The sequence below is a fragment of the Bubalus kerabau genome, chromosome X (genome assembly GCF_029407905.1).
Source record: "Bubalus kerabau isolate K-KA32 ecotype Philippines breed swamp buffalo chromosome X, PCC_UOA_SB_1v2, whole genome shotgun sequence".
In the NCBI taxonomy this organism is placed as follows: Eukaryota; Metazoa; Chordata; class Mammalia; order Artiodactyla; family Bovidae; genus Bubalus; species Bubalus kerabau.
In genome coordinates, this window is record NC_073647.1 from 17,485,691 (window position 1) to 17,506,964 (window position 21,274).

The 21,274-nt window shown below is 39.8% G+C and overlaps 1 protein-coding gene across 3 annotated transcripts in view; it reads left to right on the forward strand.

The window, feature by feature from the left end:
• OCRL (OCRL inositol polyphosphate-5-phosphatase) overlaps positions 1-21,274 on the forward strand; it is a 50,521-nt gene continuing 29,247 nt past the window's right edge. Inside the window, exons 1-11 of one of the 3 annotated variants that reach the window (XM_055565738.1) lie at positions 1-257; positions 532-602; positions 4,940-5,019; positions 8,064-8,102; positions 16,270-16,380; positions 16,841-16,930; positions 17,640-17,760; positions 17,849-18,010; positions 19,317-19,418; positions 19,933-20,047; positions 21,130-21,246. In XM_055565738.1, the coding sequence (XP_055421713.1) occupies positions 219-257; positions 532-602; positions 4,940-5,019; positions 8,064-8,102; positions 16,270-16,380; positions 16,841-16,930; positions 17,640-17,760; positions 17,849-18,010; positions 19,317-19,418; positions 19,933-20,047; positions 21,130-21,246 (1,047 nt within the window). In that variant the 5' untranslated portion in view covers positions 1-218. Of the gene's footprint in view, positions 258-522; positions 603-4,939; positions 5,020-8,063; positions 8,103-16,269; positions 16,381-16,840; positions 16,931-17,639; positions 17,761-17,848; positions 18,011-19,316; positions 19,419-19,932; positions 20,048-21,129; positions 21,247-21,274 lie in introns of all 3 variants that reach the window. The other 2 variants (XM_055565737.1, XM_055565739.1) reach the window with 2 other exon arrangements.

A 21,274-nucleotide genomic window follows, 5' to 3' on the forward strand; every position in this document is an offset into this window, starting at 1 on the left:
GCGGCCTGGAAAACTGGCGGGGGTGGGAGGCGCCGCTCTCTCTCGGGTCAGGCTCCCGGCTCCCGGCTCTGGGCTCCAGGCTGCGGGCTGCCCGCGCCCAGCACGGAGCTGTTTCTCTAAGGACGCGCAGCCGAGGCTAAGGGGTGTGAGGACGCGGGAGGCAGTATCGTCGGATCAGCCCGCAGTCCGCAGTCCCGCCGAGCCTGGAAGCCGCCGGGATGGAGCCGCCGCTCCCGATTGGAGCCCAGCCCCTTACCGTATCCGCCTGAGAGAAGGGGGAGGGGAGGCCGCGCAGGGCGGGGGTGGGGGTCCTCGGGACTGCGGATCGCGGCGGAGGGGCGGCTAGGGGGCAATCGGGCTCCGAAGCCCAGCCGAGCGGGAGAGGGGGGCCGGCGCGGGAGGCGCTGCCTCGGACGCTGGGGAGGAAGGGTGGGCAGAGGGGCAGGAGCTTCTCGCCACCCTGCACCGCGGGTCCCCTCCTGGGCCGCGCTTGTAGAGAAGACCCTTGACTAGCGCCCGCATACTATCGAGGGTATGGAGATGAAGGGTCCTCTCCGGGAGCCCTGCGCGCTGACCCTAGTCCAGAGGAACGGGCAGTATGAGTAAGTAACCACCTGATACCCACAAAGGAGGGGAGCCTGCCATTACCTCCCAACCCCAAACCGCGACAAGCCACGCACCCTCCTCCCACTGAGGCCACGTGGGCAACAGGTTCGGCCCGGGTGTGAAGTGCCAGTGCTCTAACCACCCGGCTTTCTCCCCAAGTTTGCTCCTGGCCTGTGGCTCAGCAAAGGGCTCAATGGGCAGGCAAGCAGGAAGCCTGGGTTCTTAGTTCCTGCCCCTGCAACTGACATGGGTTGTGTAATCCTGGGCTGGTCAATAAAGCTTTCTGGGCCTTAGTGTCCTCATCAGTTTAATAAAAACATGAACTGCCTTACTTTATAGCCTTTGGAGTTATAACTGGGAGAATAATAAATACGAAAGTGGTTTACAAAGAAGTAAAAGTGCTGTAGAAATGCTTCATTGTTAACCTTCTCTTAATCTCATTCAACTGGTTCCTCCAGTCTCCCCACCCCTTTATTCCATTTGCTTGAAGGCATATTCATTAATTCAGTCATGATTTTGTGTAGGCCAGTAACTGCTTCACTTACTGACTTGACTGTTAGAAAAAGTAATGACATGTGTAGAAATGTAAACGACTTTTGGCCTTTCATCAGGGTGTGTTACCTTCCACTCTGCCTTGGACAGTTTGATCAAAAGGTTTTGATAAGCCATCACTATAGCTGCTGATCTCACTTCCTTGCCACTAATGCTTCATCTAAATAAAGTATCTCTGATGACTATCCTATATAGGTAGGTCCCTATCCCCTTATGCCCCAGCCACCGCCCCTGGTTGTTGGCTGGTTTCTTGACATCAGTGAAGAATTGTCAATCACTTAAATCCTGCCATCCCCCAACAATGGATTCTGCTTAAAAACAATTTTTCTCAGCCCCTGCGTTTAGATTGTCCAGATTCAGTCTTTGTCTATGCTGTCTAGTTTACAGAGAAGAAATTTCCATTAGCCTAGCCTGCCCTATTCTGAAACTCTTGGTGCCATTCAAACTGGATGTCGGCTGGTTCTATGGAAGTAGCTCTTCCCTAGATTCTGCTTGGTCAGTTCTGTTGATGTGATAAGTTCGTATTTTTCCCAGATTTCATCAAACTGGAAGACCAGTTTAATGAAAGTAAATTCAACAGAAAAGTGAATTGAAAAGTGGAACACCAGTACCACTTCCAAAAGCAAGAATAGAATGGGAAGATATGAACCTTGGGCAAACCATTAAATTTTTTGTGCCTCAGTTTCCTCTTCTTTAAATTATGAGGATTAAATAAAAATAGCTACAGTGTTGAGATGACCACATCCCAGGATCTGTTCCCTTGGTTCTGTAGGTTTGTAACTGTTCGGCTGATAAGGGAACAAGCAGCTGGCCTTGAGAGAAACACCTCTTTCTATCTGGTCTCATGTACTGGAAACACTTTTAAACTTGCAGTGGTAGCTCTCCTGATTATTTTTGTCTTCCCCCCAAGAGAAATAAAATTCTGTGTTACAGTTCTGTATAAGTTATGAGTATAGCAGAAGTCACACTCAATGGCTTGATGTGTGTCAGGTACTCTTCTAAGCACTTGCATGAATTAGTTCATTTAACTCTCATGTAAGGATTGCTGTGAAATTGTAATATTATCATCGTCATCCCCTTTTTCTTGGTGTAGAAATGGAGGTTTAGAGAGGTTAAGTCATTTGTTCACAGTAAGGAAGTAGCATAGCTGAGATTTAAAGGCATGTAACATCTCAGAATTAGATCATATCTGAGAAGTTTCTTTTGAAATCATTTATTAGAGACACTACATTATTGGTCTATATAATCCTTGTCTCTTGGGTGCCTTCTTTAGTTTTGTAGTTCCTGCTGTTAACCACAGGAGAAATTTACTTGAGAGACTAAAATTACAATTGAAAACGACTGTATTGCACACAAGGAATCGAACACTGACATTCTTTTTTTTCAAGGTAAATAGATTATGATGCAACCTGTTGTTTCATCTTTAACCTTCCTTAAACAAATCAGAGTATTTCCTAGGGAAATATTTGTGGACTTGACTTGATTTCCCAGTTTATGTTTTTTTATTTTTTTTTGCGGGGGGTCACATTTCTTTTTTAAATTGATATTTATAACATTATGTTAGTTTCAGGTGTACAATATAATGACTTGATATTTGTATATACTATGAAATGATCACCACCATAAGTCTTATTAACATTCATCACCACACATAGTTAACAATTTTTTTCTTTGTTTCTGTCTTTGTGCCACGTGGTATGTGGGATCTTGTTTCCGGGGCTAGGGATTGAACCTGCACCCCTTGTATTGGAGGCACAGAGTCTTAACCACTGAATTGCCAGGGAAGTTCCTTCAACATTTTTTTTCTTTTGATGAGAACTTTTAAGACATATTTTCTTAACAACTTTCAAATATACAGTACATTATTATTAACTATAGTCATCATGCTATACATTACAGCCCCAGGACTTAACTATTTTCTACTGGACATTTGTACCTATTGACCTCCTTCACCCATTTCACCCACACACCCCCATCCTCTGCCTCTAACAACTACCAATCTGTTCTTCATGTCTTTGAGTTCAGTATTTTTGGTTTTTGTTTTTCTGTTTCACACATGAGATCATATGGTATTTGTCTTTCTCTGTCTGACTTTCACTTAGCATAATAATGCTCTCAAGGTCCATCCATGTTGTCTGTTTTGTGTTGGTTTTTAACAAGACAATCCAGTTGAAACTTTACTGTTAATGTTCAACATCATTTCTGTATTACTTTACTTGGGAATTACGTTGGTTTGTGTTCATTTTCCTTAAAGTAAGCTCTTTCTCGTTGACCATTGCTTTGTCCATCTTATCTAGTTTCTGGTCTACATCTGGGTTTATAGGACTATACTCAACTCATGAACTTTGCAGTTTGAGAAGGACCTGCCCCCATACTCTTCTTTCTAATCACATTAAACTATAAATCCCTGAAAGTTAGGCAAGTAGAATCAGAGCAGAAAAATGGCACTAATATTTTTATCTCCCTTAGTTCTATCTAAGCATTTCTTTCCCTCAAGTTACCCCTTCAAAGTTAACCAATTTGAAAAAAAATTCAAAAAGCTAAAATGACAAGCCCCCAAAAGACAACAAAATAGAAATCAAGCCCTTCTAAAGAATGACTTCTAAGGTCAAAAGTTGACCACGTATGTTTAGAAATTCACCTCTCTTTGTAGTTTAATTAAATGTTTATTCAACTAAAGTTATTGATCATCTATTAGGTAAGAGACAAAACTGAATATGATAGGGTCTTTGCTTTCATGGAGTTCAAATCTGAGGGATTCGTATGTAGTTTTTTGTATGTATGTATATAGTTATATATGTAACTATAATGGAGTCTGTTAAGTGCTATATTTGAGGGACACGCAAAGGCATGAGGCCACTAGTTCTGCCTGAGGTTACTTGGGAGGAGTTTCACAGAGGAGTTGATAGTTTGAACTAGGTCTCAGGGAAGGAAAGAATAGTGCTCCTGGCTCAAAGAACCACCTGAAGAGTGATTTGGGGGAAGTTAGGAGATGTTCAGGATGACCTTTTACCAGTAGGTTACACCTTGATTCTGGACCACTAAGATTAAGTAGTAAGTGAAAATTAATATTTCAGGAATACATAGGAATTTGGAAGTCTTGTATTTCATACCGAGGGGCCAAGTTCAGTCATGCTTACCAGAATTGTAAACCATGATGAAAACACAGGATTAGTGATATCTGCTACCTCATTGGTCACTGGGTCATTTTGACTGATGCAGCTGGCTGGGCACCTCCTCTTACTTCTCCGTGAACCTGTATACTTATTTGAAAAGATAGAATCATTCTTTGATAAAAGCCATGGGAATAAAATCAGAAAGCTAATTGATAAAATTTATAATCCATTTATTCAACAAACGTGAGGGACTGCTACATGCCAGGTGTTGTACTAGATGCTAGAAATACTGTGGTGAAAAGACAGCCATAGTCCCTTCTCTCATGGTCTTCACACCTAACTGTTAGTTCTTCACTCTGGTATGCGTAATCTGAAGGTGTGTGTACTATATCTCATGCTCTTAAAATTGTAAACTGTTTTTAGGACATAGACTGTGTTCTCCATGGCATTGAACTGTGGGTATTCAGGTACTGATCATCACTAATATCCTTTTAGACCTAAAGCAATATCTACCATGATTCTCAGATCCAGGTAACAAGATCCAACAAGTCTAATAAATACAGACTAGATTTGTATAACAATACAGCAATGTATTTTGTTGTTAATTTCTTTTTTTTTTTTAGTTTTTTAGTATCTATTCGTTGATGCATTCTTCTGTTTCCTAGGCTAATAATCCAGTTGCACAAGAAGGAACAGCGTGTTCAAGATATCATTCCTATAAATAGCCACTTTAGATGTGTTCAAGGTACTAGCTTTAATTGCTTAGTTAGTTTTATAATGTTTTTTTCTTTGGTCGTTATCATTGTATAATATCATACATACTTAAATTTGTCACTGCACATAAAATGACATGCATTACCCTCTGTAAATAATCTACCATTGAGAAGATAATAAATTCTTTGTCTAAGAGTACTGAAGGATTATATTGAAATATATATATTCTCACCTGCCACCCTGGCTGGGGTTAGAGATAGATGTGGTCTGTTACCTATGTAGGTAGTCTTTTATGCTGATGAATCTGTATGTAGATTTTAATCACATTCTTGGGCTTAACTGATAAACTGCTCATTGTAAACTATCAAGGTCATTTCGATTCACATGCGTTCAGCACTTTCTCCCCACACTATTTGAAATTAAAACATTTGGCAACATGTCTTGCCAGATTGTAGTACCTTACATTCAATTGTGCTGATTCTCAAACCTTGACATTGGTGAATCAGAAGAAAATCGACTCTGGGGAGGAAATACTTGGCTTCCTGCCTTCAAATTTGGGGAAAGGGAACAGAAAATCTGTTGTTTCATCTGCTACAATGAGACTCAAAAATTGGGAGGTTTGTGTAGGAGGTGTTGCTTCTGTCATTTCACATTGCCCTAGAAAGGAAATTGATTATTAGAGAACAAATGCATTATGTTTCCGGTGGCTCCATTGGTTTATCAGACAGGCATTCTGTGTCAGCTACAGCTTCTTGGAAAACTTGAATCCTGCCTTGCATAAATTCTTTCTTAAACTACATGCAACTTTTTTGATCACAAAATAATATATGTACTGTAAAAAGTTGGGAAAGAACAGAAAATTATAAAGGAAAGAAGTAAACTCACGTCCTTCAGAGATAAATACCTAACATTTTCCTTTTTTCTACACATGTAACTTTTAGGGTCGGTGGAGCTCATATGTATGTGTTTTTTGTCCGTTCTATTTGCTCTCATGTTTTGAGTGCTTTTACATGCTATTAATAGTTGTATACTATTCAATTTTGTGAGAGACCTCTACTGTAGTTATTCCCTGTGTTTGACATTTGAGTTATTTTTTGTTAGTATAAATAATGAATCTTCCTGCATGTCTCTTACTTCCTTAGAATTTATTCCTATAAGTAGAAATACTAAGTGGGCATGACTTTTTAAGACAGCGTGTATTAAGAATTAAAAATACCCACTGTGAATAGAATCCATATTGTGTAGTAGAATGAAGTCTTTTATTTAGCCTGCCCTGTGTAAGAGAGACATTGAAGGAGGTACCTGCGTGCTGAAATAAGTTACTGTGGTCACCTCACTTCTGATAGCATAGTGCTTTTTGTTACATACTCAGACCTTTAAGGAAGAGAAAAGCCAAAGACAATGATGTTAGTATTCTATTGACTCTATACCTTCTTTGTGCTACTTCTAGAATCTCTTTTACCCTGTTTCTCTTGGTATTGTCTTTAATAAGAAATAGATGGCAGATTGCTAGGCTGGAATCGAGGAAAATTTGTGTGCATGCACATAGTAATCCTCATGACAAAAGGAACAGATACCTCCTTGAGTTTTCACATCCTTTCTGTTTCCCAACCTGTACATCTATTTTGAAAAATCTATGAGTACTTGGGTTTTAAAGAATTAAAGTTACCAAAGAGCAGTTGTGAACTAATACCTCTGTCTTGAAGCACTGTTGTCCCTTGCTTCATTCATCATGCTAGTAAAAGTATTGAGACTATTCTCTAATATTAGACAACTTGGGGCATCCGGAGAAGGCAATAGCACCCCACTCCAGCACACTTGCCTGGAAAATCCCATGGACAGAGGAGCCCAGTAGGCTGCAGTCCATGGGGTCGCTAAGAGTCGGACACGACTGAGCGACTTCACTTCGGACACGACTGAGAGACTTCACTTTCACTTTTCACTTTCATGCATTGGAGAAGGAAATGGCAACCCACTCCAGTGTTCTTGCCTGGAGAATCTCAGGGACGGGGGAGCCTGGTGGGCTGCCGTCTCTGGGGTCGCACAGAGTCGGACACGACTGAAGCGACTTAGCAGCAGTAGCAGCAGCAGGGGCATTATCAGTTCTTCTGTTGTGCCTGAATAATGGAGCCAAATTACAATCCAGGCAAGTGAGGGAGCTAGAAAAGGTTGAGATTACTCCTGGGCGAGGTGGATCCAGACTCATCCCAAGGAGTCAGTGCCTGCGTGCTCAGTTGCTCTTTACGACCCTAGACTGCAACCTGCCAGGCTCTGTCCATGGAATTTTCCAGGCAAGAATACTGGCGTGGGTTGCCATTTCCTCCTCCAGGAAGGAGTCAGTACCCAGAGGGAGTACCCAGAGTTTAACCAGCCAGGAGGGCCTGACAGGTGCCAATGGCCAAATCCAGGGAAGTCCAAGAGGAAGTGATGAGTTGGATCTAGACACTAGAGGTAAGGGAGGAAGTCTAGGTGAGCCATGGAGAGAAAATAGAACTTTGAACTTGACCCGTATTATACTTGTTGGGTGTGGTAAGCCTTGGACCCACAACCGTTAATGGTAGCCTGAAGATAACTTCAAGTATTCTCTGTTCCTGTATGGGGCAGGGGTGGAGGTAATGAGGTCATTGGAAAATTTTCAGAGACTAGATTTGAGTTAAGAAAGTAATTTACCTCTAGGCTTTTGGGGTCACTTTCTTGGCTTTTTATAAGAATTATCTAAATGATACAGTTAGATTATATTAAGTTAGTGTGTTATAGTTGAGGGGAATTAAACTCACCTTCACTTAAATTAACATGTTATATTCCATACTATTGTCATTGCTTGATTTGCTTTGAGGAATTCCATGTGATTACTTGTTCAATGCATTTTTGTTTTAGTTGAATTGCTTATAATCTTTAGGACACAGTGCTATTAAAATCCCCTTTTAAAAGTGCTAAACAAAAAAGCAAAGGATTTTTTTTTTAATGTGTTCTAAAACCTAGGAGTGGTGATTAAAAGAAGTAGTTAGGTGTGTACTTCTGTGGGTTATAATGAATGGTTTTCTCTTCCCTGATCCTATTCTTCTTTTCCTTTAGAAGCGGAAGAAACTCTTTTAATTGACATAGCTTCAAACAGTAAGTATCTTTCTGAATGGAGTTGATTTTCATTCAACAAATATGTACTTGAAGACCCACTGTATGTAAGACACCTTTTTTGCACAACTTTTATCTTACCATTTTATCCTGTATTCTCTATTTTCATAATGCAGCCATACAAATTAGTATTGCCTCCCCAAAACACTTAGCCTAAGCTTAAGAAAAAGCAGGTGGCTGGCAAGAGTCTTTAAAAAGTTGAAAACGTGATCTGCTTTTCTGATGCTGAACTTCTTTGAGATACTAGTTTTTTGTTGCTATCAGTTAAGTCATTCCTGTGGAGTAGGAAATTGTAGGAAGGGTCATAGAATGTTTAAGGCACAAAAGGTTTTGAGGTTTTTTTAACTGCTGATACGTTTTAAGCTTTTTTCTCCTACCTACTTTTGATTTTTACATGTTAAATCATAATGTTTTCCTTAATTTATTATATTATTTGGGAGGCTACAGAGTCCCTTTTGTACCAGGGAAATCTTTTTTTCCTTAAAATAATTTTGGTCTTTTATTTAAGACCGTCTTCTCAAGGCATTTCTTTATCAGAGAGAACACGGTCTTCCTTCTCACTGTTTCCATTCTCGCATTTTTTATCTGTTTGAAACAAATCATCTTAGACTTTCTGTGCAAGCTGTTCTCCATTTATCATCTAAAATTGTGCTTTGTTAGCATGGGGAGGAAAAAATGGGCACTTGAATGCTACTGTATCTACTCTGTGGTTGCCATGGGAAAGAGTATGTGACGACACGAATCCAAATCAAATGGGGTGCTTTATCTCTTGGTTGAGTCCTTGGATGCCTGGGACTTGGCCCTTAGCTTGGGGCTATCAGTTCATACATAATTTTGCTTAGACATAGTCCCCGTCCTTGGCACTATTGTTTTGTATTACACAGTTTAGGTACTTCTTCTGATTTGGATTTTATTATTCTTTCCTTTGGTCATAAATTTTGGAAGTCTTAAGGGCTGATCCTAAAAGGCTAAGCACATCCAACTTCTAGCTTCTACTGCAGATATCCAGGAGAGCAAGTAACCTAATATCTATGTCTTACTGTACTTAAAAAGGAGAAGGCAAGAGCAATACTAATAAAGCAAAATGTGAGCAAAATTTGTTCAGCAGTGTGACTCACATTGGTGCTAAAATCTTCTGAAAGTAGATACCTAAATGTCCTGTTTTAGTATGGAAATAGGTATTTCCATAGCTGAAATGTTAAACTGAGCTGTGCCTTTTCTCTTACAAACACCTAATTTATGGCGTTGGTTTAGTTGGCCTCTCCTGCATGGAAATTAACCATGTGTTGCTGTGTCCAGAGTTCAAGTTACTAGATTATATGGGAAGGAGTTAAGTAACCACTTGAATAAAATGCTTCATTTCTGCCTATTTATTAACATTTGTACTGAAACTAGATTTTGTCTTGATCCTTAGGCTTCACATATAAACCTTTAGAACATAAAATATGTTGCTGGAGAAGACCTTGGGTTTGTTAAGCAAGGCTGATTTTACTGAAACTTTGTGTTTTCACACTGTCTGGATGTTGGTATTAAACATTTTAAAATACTTTTTCTGATTATAGAGATAATACATCCTTCATTATGTACAATTTGTAAAGTTCAGGAAAGTTTAAAGTATAAATTAAAATTACACTCCTGTGACCTAGAGATCACCACTGTAATTAACATTTTTATGTATCTCCTTCCAGTCCTTTACTTATATTTTTACATAATTGGAATCCTAATATATAGCTTTTATCCTGTATTTTCATTTAACAGATATTGTGACCTTTCCCATATCATTTAAAATAGTTTAAAAACATGATTTTTAATGGCTAACATTTCACCATAGATATGCACCAAATTTTGTTAATTTAACTCCTTTGTAAATTAAGTCACTGTCAAGGAACATGGTATATCTCTTTTTACTTACCGAGGTTCTCTTTATATCTCTCAGTAACATATTGTGGTTTCTTCATAGATAGCAAATATTTGTAGGTTAAGTATTTTTTGATGGATTTTTTTGCTGCTATTGTCAGTGGAACTTTTTTGGGGGGAAGCTTTTTCTCTTCTGTTGCTTACTACTAGTATACAGAGCAGCTGTTGACTTTTAGATATTTAGCTTTTATCCAGCCACTGTACAGAATTTTATTTTGGGGGAGCCTTTTATTTTCTTTTTTGGTTTTGATAGCCCTAGTCATCTGCAAATAATAGTTTTGTGTCTTTCTAGTAGCTATACCTGGAGAAGGCAATGGCAACCCACTCCAGTACTCTTGCCTGGGAAATCCCATGGACAGAGGAGCCTGGTAGGCTAGTCCATGGGGTCACGAAGAGTCGGACCTGACTAAGAGAATTCACTTTCACTTTTCACTTTCATGCATTGGAGAAGGAAATGGCAACCCACTCCAGTGTTCTTGCCTGGAGAATCCCAGGGACGGGGGAGCCTGGTGGGCTGCCGTCTATGGCGTCGCACAGAGTCAGACACAACTGAAGCGACTTAGCAGCAGCAGCAGTAGCTATTAGTTTTGATTCCTAGCTCATTACACCAACAAGAATTTGGAGGTCAGCGTTAAATGATGATGATGATGATGACATTTTATGTTTAGCTCCTGATTCCAGTGAGAATGCCTCAAGTGGTGCTTCACTGTTGAGGACATTATTGCTTATTGATTTTATAGTTTTATTTTTAAAAATGTTAAGAAACTGCATATATTTCACATTTGTATGAGTTTATTTAATTTTTTTGGCCATGGCATATGGGCATGTGGGATCCTAGATCCCCAACCAGGGATTGAACCCACGCCCCCCTGCAGTGGAAGCACAGAGTCTCAACAACTGGACCACCAGGGAAGTCCTTTGTGTTTTTAAAATGATGAATACTATTAAATTTTATCAAATGTCTTTTTAGTATGTATAGAGATGATTCTATTGTTCTTCCTTATTTGACCTATTGATGGATAGTATGATACTAATTCCTTAATACTGAGCCCTCTTTTATTCATTCTTCAACAAATATTTGTAGAGTGCCTTCTATTTACCAGGCAATATTCTAAGTGCTGCACAACTGGTAGAAAATAACATAGATAAGGTTGCTGCTCCTGCTTTGGTTCTTGCTTCTGTGCTATTTGGTACTAGTGTCACATTGATGGCTATAATCCGTTAATCCTTTCCATAAGCTTATGAATACCTCTTATGTGCCACGCACTATGCTCTAGGGATACAGGGAAAAGCAGCATAGGCATGGTACCTCATGAAACTTAGTGCAAGAAACAGCTTTTATTTTTTTATTTTTTAAGAAACAGCTTTTAAACTGATAATGTATGGTTACATAGTTGCAGGGTTGTTGTTGGTGGCTTTTTTTTTGGCTTCATCACCCACAGCTTGTGGGATCTTAGTTCCCCAACTTGGGATTGAACCCAGGCCCTCTGCAGCAGAACCCTGGAGTCCTAACTGCTGGACCGCCAGGGAAGTCCTCATAGTTGCAGTTTTGATAAATACTATCAGGGAGAAATAGAGAGAGTTGATAAGACTAAATTAGTCAAGGTCCTTAGGGAAGGCCTCTTTGAAGAAGTGACTTTTAAGTTGAGACCAGAGGGGATAAGTAAGAGGTGAAAATGGGCAAGAGAAGATTCCAGGTAAAAGGAACGTCATGGGTATAGGCCCCAAATTGGGAAGTAGCTTGATACTTTCTTTGAAATGAAAGAAGACCAGGATGCCTGAAATAAGTCTCAGGCACTAAGGTAGGCCAGGCTAGGACCAGATCCAGTAGAATCTTGTAAGCCATGATGAGGAATCTGGATTTTTAGAGTTTAAAAATTGAAAGAATATGAAGGATTTTATGCCCATGTTGGGTTGCCAGGAGGCTCTTTCAGTTTAAGCTAGAGTGCTAGAGAGTATGGTGGCAGTAAGAATGGAGAAAAGTAGACAGATATGATAAATGATTTTGAAGAGTAAATCAACAGAGGCTGGTGTGGGGGTAGGGGGTAAGCTGAAGAGAAGTTGTCAAGGATGAATCCTAGATTTCTGGCATGAATGTGGTTGGTGGTACCATTTGCAGAAATAAGAACATTGCAAGAGGAATGAGTTTTCCTGGGGTTTTAGCTATGTTTACTTTGAAATTTCTTTGAGACATTTGAGTGTAGATGATAAATTGGCAGTTGAATGTATGCATCTGAAGCTCAGAAGTAAGGTCTGGGTCACTAGCACAAAGAGGGTATTTGAAACCGTAAGAGATTATGTGATTGCATTGTATACCTGTGCTATCAGTTATAGTAGGCATTAGTCATATGTGCCTATTTAAATTAATTAGAACAAAATTAGAAAATCAATTCCTCAGTTGCACTAGTCACATTTCAAGTCTCATTAGCCACATGGGGTCATCGTTTACCATATTGCACAGTGTAGTTATACAACATGTCCATCATCACAGAAAGTCCTATTGGACAGTGCTGATACAGAGTGAGGAAAAAGATTTAGGATTGAACTCACTCTACTTTTTAAAGTTTGGGTAGAGGAGAAGATACTTCAAAGGGCACTAAAAATTAGTGACCAAAGAGAGAGAGAAACTAGATGAGTATGGTGTCATAGAAGCCTTTTTAAGAGACTATTTCAAGGAGGGATCAACTGTTGATTTCTGCTGATAGATCTTATAATATGACTGAAGAATATCCATTGAATTTAGCAATATGGAGATTATTGGTGACCTTAACAAAGCAATTTCAGAGGGGTAGTGGGAGCCAAAGTCACACTGGAATGGATTAAAGAGAGAAACGAAAGGTGAGCAAGTAGTAACTTAACTATGTGTCTTTCAAAGCTTGACTGCAGAGGGGAATGTAGAGATGAACTGGAGTTGGAGTGGGATATGGGGTCCAGGAAGGTTTTTTGTTTTAAATGAGGAGGATTTAGAACACGATTTATTTAAATGCTGATAAGAAGGAGACTATGTGAGGGAGAGGTTGAAGATACTGAGGGGAGGTGTCTAGAGAATGATTGCGAGGGTAAGATTCCTGAGAGAACCCAAGGGGTTGTAATTCCTCTGATCTTCTTCCTTGTACCAGAAGGGAAAGGAGAAGATGAATAGAGATACAGGTAGGATATGATGGCTTCCATTTCCTTTGAAGTATGAGGTAAAGCAGTCTGCTTGGGAGAAAAGAGCTTGGGAAGAGTGGGATTCAAAGACTGATGATAAATGTGAAGTTGTGAATTGTTTTTCCAGATAGTGGGAGACAAGTTGACTATGGAAACTTAGACTGATTCCTATCATACAGGGCCCTGTTGAGGTTAGCAGTCAATTTATAATGGGGTGTGTGTGTGCTTGTGTATCTGGTTTTATTCCCTCAGATATAAGTACAGAGAACGCAGTTAGTTGGATTTCTGAGTGTTGAGAGTTAGCCAGGTAGGCATTAGCCAGAACAGAGTGAGTGGTAAGGCAGTTCTGGGTTTTTGCAACAGAGTGAAATGATGGCTTCTGTTTGACAAAAAGGAAAGCGAAGGGCTTCCTGGTGGCTCAGTAGTAAAGAATCTGCCTGCCAGTACAGGAGCTTCAGGAGACCTGAGTTCAATCCTGGTGTTGGGAAAATCCCCTGGAAGAGGAAATGGCAACCTATTCCAGTATTCTTGCTGGGAAAATTCCTTAAGCACGGTTGCAGGGTTAATGTCCTCACAAAGAAAGGTGGGGGAGGGTAGTGAAAGCAAGAGAGAGTGAATGAATACTGAGAAAGTGAAGGGATCAGTGTGTCAGAGGTTCCCCTAAGAGCAGGTAAGTGGCAAGGAGTTCAGAGTGGGTATTTGAATTAAAGATTTATGAGGTGATGGTGTTTCTGTGACAAAAGATCCAGGGTATAACTGAGTAGTCCCAGTAAGACTGAGGGAATAGGTGGCTGAGGTGGAGGGGCAAGGTCATTGGATGAGGAAGTTGAAGGTGTTGACTGAGTTTTCGGTGCTAATTTTGAAGGGATGCAAAATTAAAGCAAAAGTGTGAGTGGAGAGAAAGTCTTATGAATCAGGCCTGGATTCAGAAGTTTCTGGGAGGTTGGTGCATGATCTCATGGAGGAGGGAAGGGAAAGCGCTGGCATAGTCCAGTGGGTGAGCCTCAAAGGAGAAGGGATTTTTCCTGAGGGAGGAGGAGAGGGAATGGTCTGGAGATGGCATTAGGACAAATAAGGACACCAGTCTTAAATTACATAGTGTGTGAGAGACTATAAATAGCCTCTACTTTGGAGGGCTATGGGGGAGCTACTCTCAGGGGCCAGCCAGTTTGCAGGTGACTCTGGTTTTCTGGATGCACTAGATCACCTGGGGGAGTATTTTTAGAAACTGCCAGTGGGCTTCACCCCCAGAAATTCTGTTTTCTTGGCCTGGGGTGGGGCCCAAGTGTCAGTATTTCCTGAAAGTGCCTCTGGTAATTCTGATGCTCCCTGAGTTGAGAACTACTGAGAGATTCAGAGAGTATTCAGAGAAGTTGAGGAAAGAGGAGTGTTAGCTGATCTCAGAGGCCAGAAGGGCTGGCAGGGAAGAGAGTCTATAGACGGTTGGGTGGAGGGGGTAATTTGTTCTCTTTCCCATGCAACATGGTGAGAGAGCATCTAGTGTTTTTTGTTTTGTAAGCAGTTTCTGGAATCTTCTGTTAAATGGGTCAGTGTATTTTTTTATACTTGCTAAAATGTATCTTTCAAGATCCTGGAACAGAGAGAACACATGTTCCTGTTCTAAGTTTCTATCCGATACAAGCTGCTCCTTTTAAGTTTTTTTTTCTACTTTTAATATAAATTATCAGAGAAAGAGAGGACTATTTGTGTCCTGAAGGAGGTTTTCCCTGTATCTTGAAGGCAGTTCTAATTCACAGTCCTTATTCATGCCCTTTTTTTTCTCCTTACAGTGGCAGCCTCATTAATTTTCTTATTGCTGGTCCTCTTGCGTGCTTTTTTCCCCCATTTTTATCCTCTATGTTTTTCTCTTTCTTCTGATCACTAAATCTGTGTAGATAGAAACATAAAGAAATGCAAAGAAAGAGAGAGTCAAAGGTTCAGAAGTGGATTTCTACCATAAGATACTATGATTTTCATTTCATTTTCTCATCTCTTTGTTATTTACAAGTGTGAAAGAGTCCAGTTCTATAGTCATTAAATGCCTTCTGTCTGTGAAGTCTGATGTCATTATTATCAGTAAAGTAACTGATGAGCCCAGTTTTCCTGGGGCTTTCCTGGTCTTATCTTTAGAAGTCTTGAGTCCTAAGAAGCCCCTCTGTCCCAGACAACCCCGGGAAATCATTGAGAGTGTTGTGTTGGGTAACCCTTATGTGCAACCTGTCTCTTGCCCTCAAAGAGCTTATAGTTTCCAGGGCCATGAGAAAGCAGTATGTGTAATAAATCAGTTAAAATAAGAATATAAACAAGGACATGGGTTTCCTGGATCACCATAGCCAGACAGTTGATACAGATGGTAAATATAAGGCTTTAGAAAAGGGGAGACAGTATGTTATATACATAAGAAACTGAAGTCCTAGGTAAGTTTGCTTCTAATTACACTGTTTTCCAATTGGCTATACTTGAACCAAAACACTCGTGGACATGGGTCATTATATTATTTTTGTGAGTTTTTTCAAGACATAGATTTTTTACTGGAGGTAAATGAGGTATGGATGCTTCTTTTCAGAATAATTCAAGCCGATCCCATTATGCTTTTCTTTTTTACTTAGCTTATAAATTCAGTTGCCTGAGTACAGTCTGTACCTAAGGAACAAACCATCCTATTTCCGTTTTTCCCTTCACACTTCAGAGATTCGTATTATGTGATTTGGATTTGAAGTGGTAGGAATTTCCAGCTAGGAGGTGTGAGGGGGGGTGGTTGGGGAATTGATCTTTTGCTAGAACTTGAAGGTTCCTACAGTGACATATGAGCAACATATTAGAATGTAGGAAACTATGATGTTATTATACATCGTGTCACTATATTAGGCTGCTCATTTACACAGTTCATTAGCCTACATTAAATTTTTCTCCGCATCACCCCCAATACCACCACCACAACGAATCCCTTGATCTTATAGGTATGCTTCATACATTAGAGGTCTGGAATGTTTGCTATCTGGATCTTCTTCTATTAAATTGGTAAGTTGAAAATATGATCCCAAGAAAACATTATATGTATATGGATTTCTGTTCTTTTTAGGTGGCTGCAAAATTCGGATTCAAGGGGACTGGACCAGAGAGAGACGCTTTGAAATCCCTGATGAGGATCACTGTGTGAAGTTCGTCTCAGAGGTCCTTGCTGCTCAGGAAGGTAACTCAAACCTCAGCAGTTTTCTTTCTATTTGTCTGGGACATGCATACAGAGACATGTGGCCGTTAGCAGAGTACCTTGCCCATGGAGCCTTGATAGGTGATTTTTTTTGTTGTTCAGGAATGACCCCAGGGATAGATTAGGGTAAGTCTACTCAGCTTTAAGGACCCTGAGTCAATTTCCAGAATCTTCTGTTTCTTGCCATGGCCAGCTTACTGCAGACAGTAATCCTCCTCCAGCCCCAGATGGTCCCAGAGCTGCTCTCATTTTCTTAGTCTCTTCCTTTGTGTTCAGGAATGGTGCTAAGTGAATGGCCTTTGGTGGTGGTGGTGGTTTAGTTGCTAAGTCGTGCCCGACTTTTGCAACCCCACGGACTGTAGCCTACCAGGCTCCTCTTTTGGTTATGGTAAGTTCCATTCAATGGAATGGTTGTTCCACTCTATGACCCCTATCTCTCCAGCTCAGTCACAGCTTCTTGTTCCAGACCAAAAGGAGTCATCCAGCTGGTACCAGAAATTAGACACTAAGGACAACTCTTCTGTTTTTTCAGGTACTGAAAAGATTGTTTTTTTTCCCCTGGTCGCTATGATGATTGCAGAGTCAGTAGATTTTATCTGGGCAGATAAGATAGTGTGGAGTAATGTCAATGTCAGATACCTTCTCCTATGGAGCGGTTTTGGAGTCTGTACTCACCACCTCATGTTCAGTCCTGTTACTTTCTATGGCACATTAGCTCTTTCGGAGCCAGCTTAGCAGAGGTGTAAAAAATGCAGACTCCAGGGGCAGACTGCCTGGGTTTGAATCACAGCTCTCTGACTTCCTAGTTATATGACCTTGGTCAAGTTACTTTGACATCTCTGAGCTTCTGTTTCTTTTTCTGTAACTTAGGAAGATTTTTTAATAGCACCTATCTCATGAGGTCTTTGTGACGATTAAAGTGAGATAGTGATATAATCCCTAATTATCAACCAGGCATTGTGTTAAAAGTCTTCTATAAATACTCGCTCTTTTAGTCATGTTCCAAGTTAATGTAACTTACTAGTTATGTTTATCATTCTAGTTAATATGTCAGTGGTTCAGGGACAGATGTGCTTCTTCCCCTATCTACGTTATCACTGTTCGTATACCTTTCTGTTTGGTAACGCCGCTGAGCAAATAGGGGTCAGACCAAAACCGCTGACCAAAGCAAAGTCCTATCTATCCTGAACAAGTTGGATGTTATCTTCCCCCGCTTTGACTCTGGGTTTTGCATCCTTCAGGGCTTCTTGGATTTGAGGATAATTTTTCATCTATGAATTTGGACAAGAAAATCAATTTGCAGAATCAGCCTATAGGGGTTCACCGGGAACCTCCACCCCCACCCCCTTCAGTGAATAGAATGTAAGTCCTGTGTTGAAACAGATTTCCCATGTGTGAGACTTTCCTGGTGAAGGCAGTTTCACTTCTGAATTGCTCATTTATTTGCTAGGCTTTCACGTGAAAAAGAAGCTTCTAATAAGGAACCCCCCAAAGTGACCAACACCATGCGGAAGCTCTTTGTACCAAACACCCAGTCTGGACAGCGGGAGGGTCTCATCAAACACATCCTGACAAAGCGAGAAAAAGAATATGTCAACATTCAGACTTTCAGGTTAGTCTCTCTCCTACTTACGGAGGTGAAACATTAGTTACATTAGTTGATATAGCAAAAAATGTTCTTTTGGTATTTAAGATATTAGTGTAATTAGCTTATTTCAGAATAAAAGCATAATAAAAAAGAATGGTGAGCTGATTCAAGCACCTGTCTTTATGCGGTCAGTAACCTACATATCCCCAATAATGCAAATGCTACAATTTCCCTTGGATTTTCTAAATCCAAATGATTTAGATTATAAATCATGTGGTGTATTACTAAATGATACCACATCTACTAATACTATCCACTCTTAGAGAACGAAGTCAAGCTCACATGTACTAGAGAATTGTCTCCTAGCACATGCCATAAGCAGGTGTGTTTATCTGTCTGACCTGCTGAATTTCTTCTTGCCAGTATCGGCAAATTAAGTCCACTGTTACTGCTAGACCTTAGTTTTCATTTTCCTACTTTGGTAAGTTAACTAAAGGAAGTTTCACCCAATCCTCTTGATTGGGAGGCCTATCTTGAATTCTTTCCTCTATTATATTTTTCATTTCATTTTTACTTGTTGATATCCTCTTTTTTGGATTCACTGTGTGTGGCGTGTGGAGTGGTGTAGTGTGCTGTGTATCTCGATGTGCAGAGCAGCAACACTTTTCTTTGTTATTTGCGAACAGCATGTACCCTTTTAGTCCAAGATTCCAGACCCATCTGCTATCCCATTATGCCTCATTTATTCTAATTCAGTCATGACTATATCCCTGGGCTGAAGCCTCCAGTTCTTCAGATTCCCCAGGATGCTTATATTTGTATGTAAACAGTTAAGACAGTCATGAGTTTTCCCTTATGCTTTCCCCCTTAATACTATATCTGTCTCAACAGAATTTCCTCCACAGATGTCCTTGTAATCCTTCAAGAAGTGAGTTTTTGGATTTAACTATGGTTCCTTATGGAACAGTTATCCATATTAGACATCCTTACAGAGTGAAGATACCTCTTTCCTATCCAGAAGCTCTCCCTTCAAATAATGTTTGGATGGAATGTAAGAGGAAGGAAATGTGGTAGAGCCATTAAATTTGTGTTTTTTAAATAGAAACTTGATTCCTTTCTGTAGGTTTACCTGATGTGAAATTTAGAGAGAATAAGCCCACTGCCTTTGCATTCTACAGGCAAGAAGGGTTTTTTGGTATGTGTGGCAAAGCAGCTTGAGAAATTGCAATGGCTTTTTGTGAATATACACTTGTATAGAAATAATGAGAGAACTTTCTTTAGTTCACACTTTACCTTTGTTTCTAAATTATTTTTTGGTATTATGTATTAGATTTTTTGTTGGAACGTGGAACGTGAATGGCCAGTCTCCAGATAGTGGGTTAGAACCTTGGCTGAACTGTGATCTGAATCCTCCTGATATCTACTGCATTGGGTAAAATACATGTCTGGAATTTCATTTTGTCTATATGTTTGGTGTTACTTTATGTGACATTTTGCCCTTTTTTCCCCACTGTTTGTAAAAACCTGCTGTAGACTATGTATGAGAGCTAACTTGTGGGTCAAAGTTGTGAGATCATAAAGGAATAGATATCTAAAATGCTGTGAGGAAGCATCTAGTCCTCTTAAAACCCCTAGAAAACTATATTCTTCATAGAAACTGAGATCTGAGATTAATTCTAATAGTGACTATTCCTAGGATATACAAGCAAAGCTCTGTTATCCCTTATGGAAGTTTTTTGTGTTTTGCTTGGCCTATGCATATACTTGTGGGGGAGTCTTTTGAAAAGAAAACTACTTGTCCTTACTGATCACTTGAATCAGTAGAGCAGTTCTCTAAAATTCCTCTCTCCCACATTCCTTTTTTCACCTAATGTCTCAGAAAATGGGACAGGAGGTAGTCAGAGATAATTATGGGATGTAGATCTCACATCCTCTTGTTTTCTCAGATTCCAAGAGCTGGACTTGAGCACAGAAGCCTTTTTCTACTTTGAATCTGTGAAAGAACAAGAGTGGTCCTTGGCGGTAGAGAGGAGTTTGCATTCCAAAGCCAAGTATAAGAAAGTAAGCCGCATTTAATTATCTTTTTTAGTATATGACTAAATAGCACTCACTGGAAGTTACTCTGTTTATAGCTTGTTCCAAAAGAATGGATTAATTGAATTCTTCCCCATGTGTAATACCGGATAGGGCAGACTAATGCTTTTCATTCCTATTTCCTAGAAAAAAAATTCCTTAAGCTTCTCGATTCTATAGTTTCATTGCTTGGCTAAGTTTTAAGAGAAAGGAAGAATTTTACTGTACTGATAGCAATAATTAACTCAAATGACATGTAAGTGACTTTTTGCAATAAGATTTTAAGATTGAAATTGTTTGCTTACACGGTCAGAACTGGATGCTTTACAGAAAAGCAGTTTGAAGCATGTGGGTGCATGGGGTAAGCTTTGGAATTGGAGTAAAAACAGGAGTGTTGTGGAATTTAAATGAGTTTAAAACTTGGTTGTAAGTCAAGAGTAGAGTTGACTTTAGCAAGGTGACCCAATTTGTTGTTCTTTAGAAGGCAAATAGTAGAGGCTACCAAAAGAGTTATTTTAATTATGCAGCTACCATACCAAGCCCTTCAAAAGGAGTCATCTGTCTGAGTAATTTTCATCTGCACCTTCTTACACCTGATGCAGGTGATAAGACTGCTGAAGATGTTATTCCTCTCATATAGACTAATACATATTTCAGACATATTTCTAGTTCACAAAGAAGTCAATAGGATTGTTATACATTTTATTAGGAAATTGTAAATCAGAAACTAGGAAGGAGAGGCAAAAGGAACAAGCTGGGATAGAGGCTTTGTCTTTATTATTCAACTTTTTAATACTGCTTACTCATGGTAGGCTAAAATGTGATTAAAATAATGAATATAGAGCTGAGGGTACTCGTTGTCCCTGAAGACTTTTACTGGTCAGAGCCAGATTAGCACTTTCCTGGAAAAATTTTGTTTCCTCTTTATGAGGTCCATTGGGAAATTAGAGGATTTAGATTCAAATTGAGGCATGATTATATCTTCTTGGTGGAAAATTACTTGTGGGAAGTTAGAGATGTGCAAAGAGTGGTATTAACACAAACCTCTTCTAATTCCCTGGAACTTAAAGGTTCAACTAGTCCGCCTTGTTGGGATGATGCTCCTGATATTTGCCAGAAAGGATCAGTTGCGATATATCCGTGATGTTGCTACAGAAACTGTTGGAACTGGAATCATGGGAAAGATGGTGAGTTACTTTGGAGTTGAGCTTGATT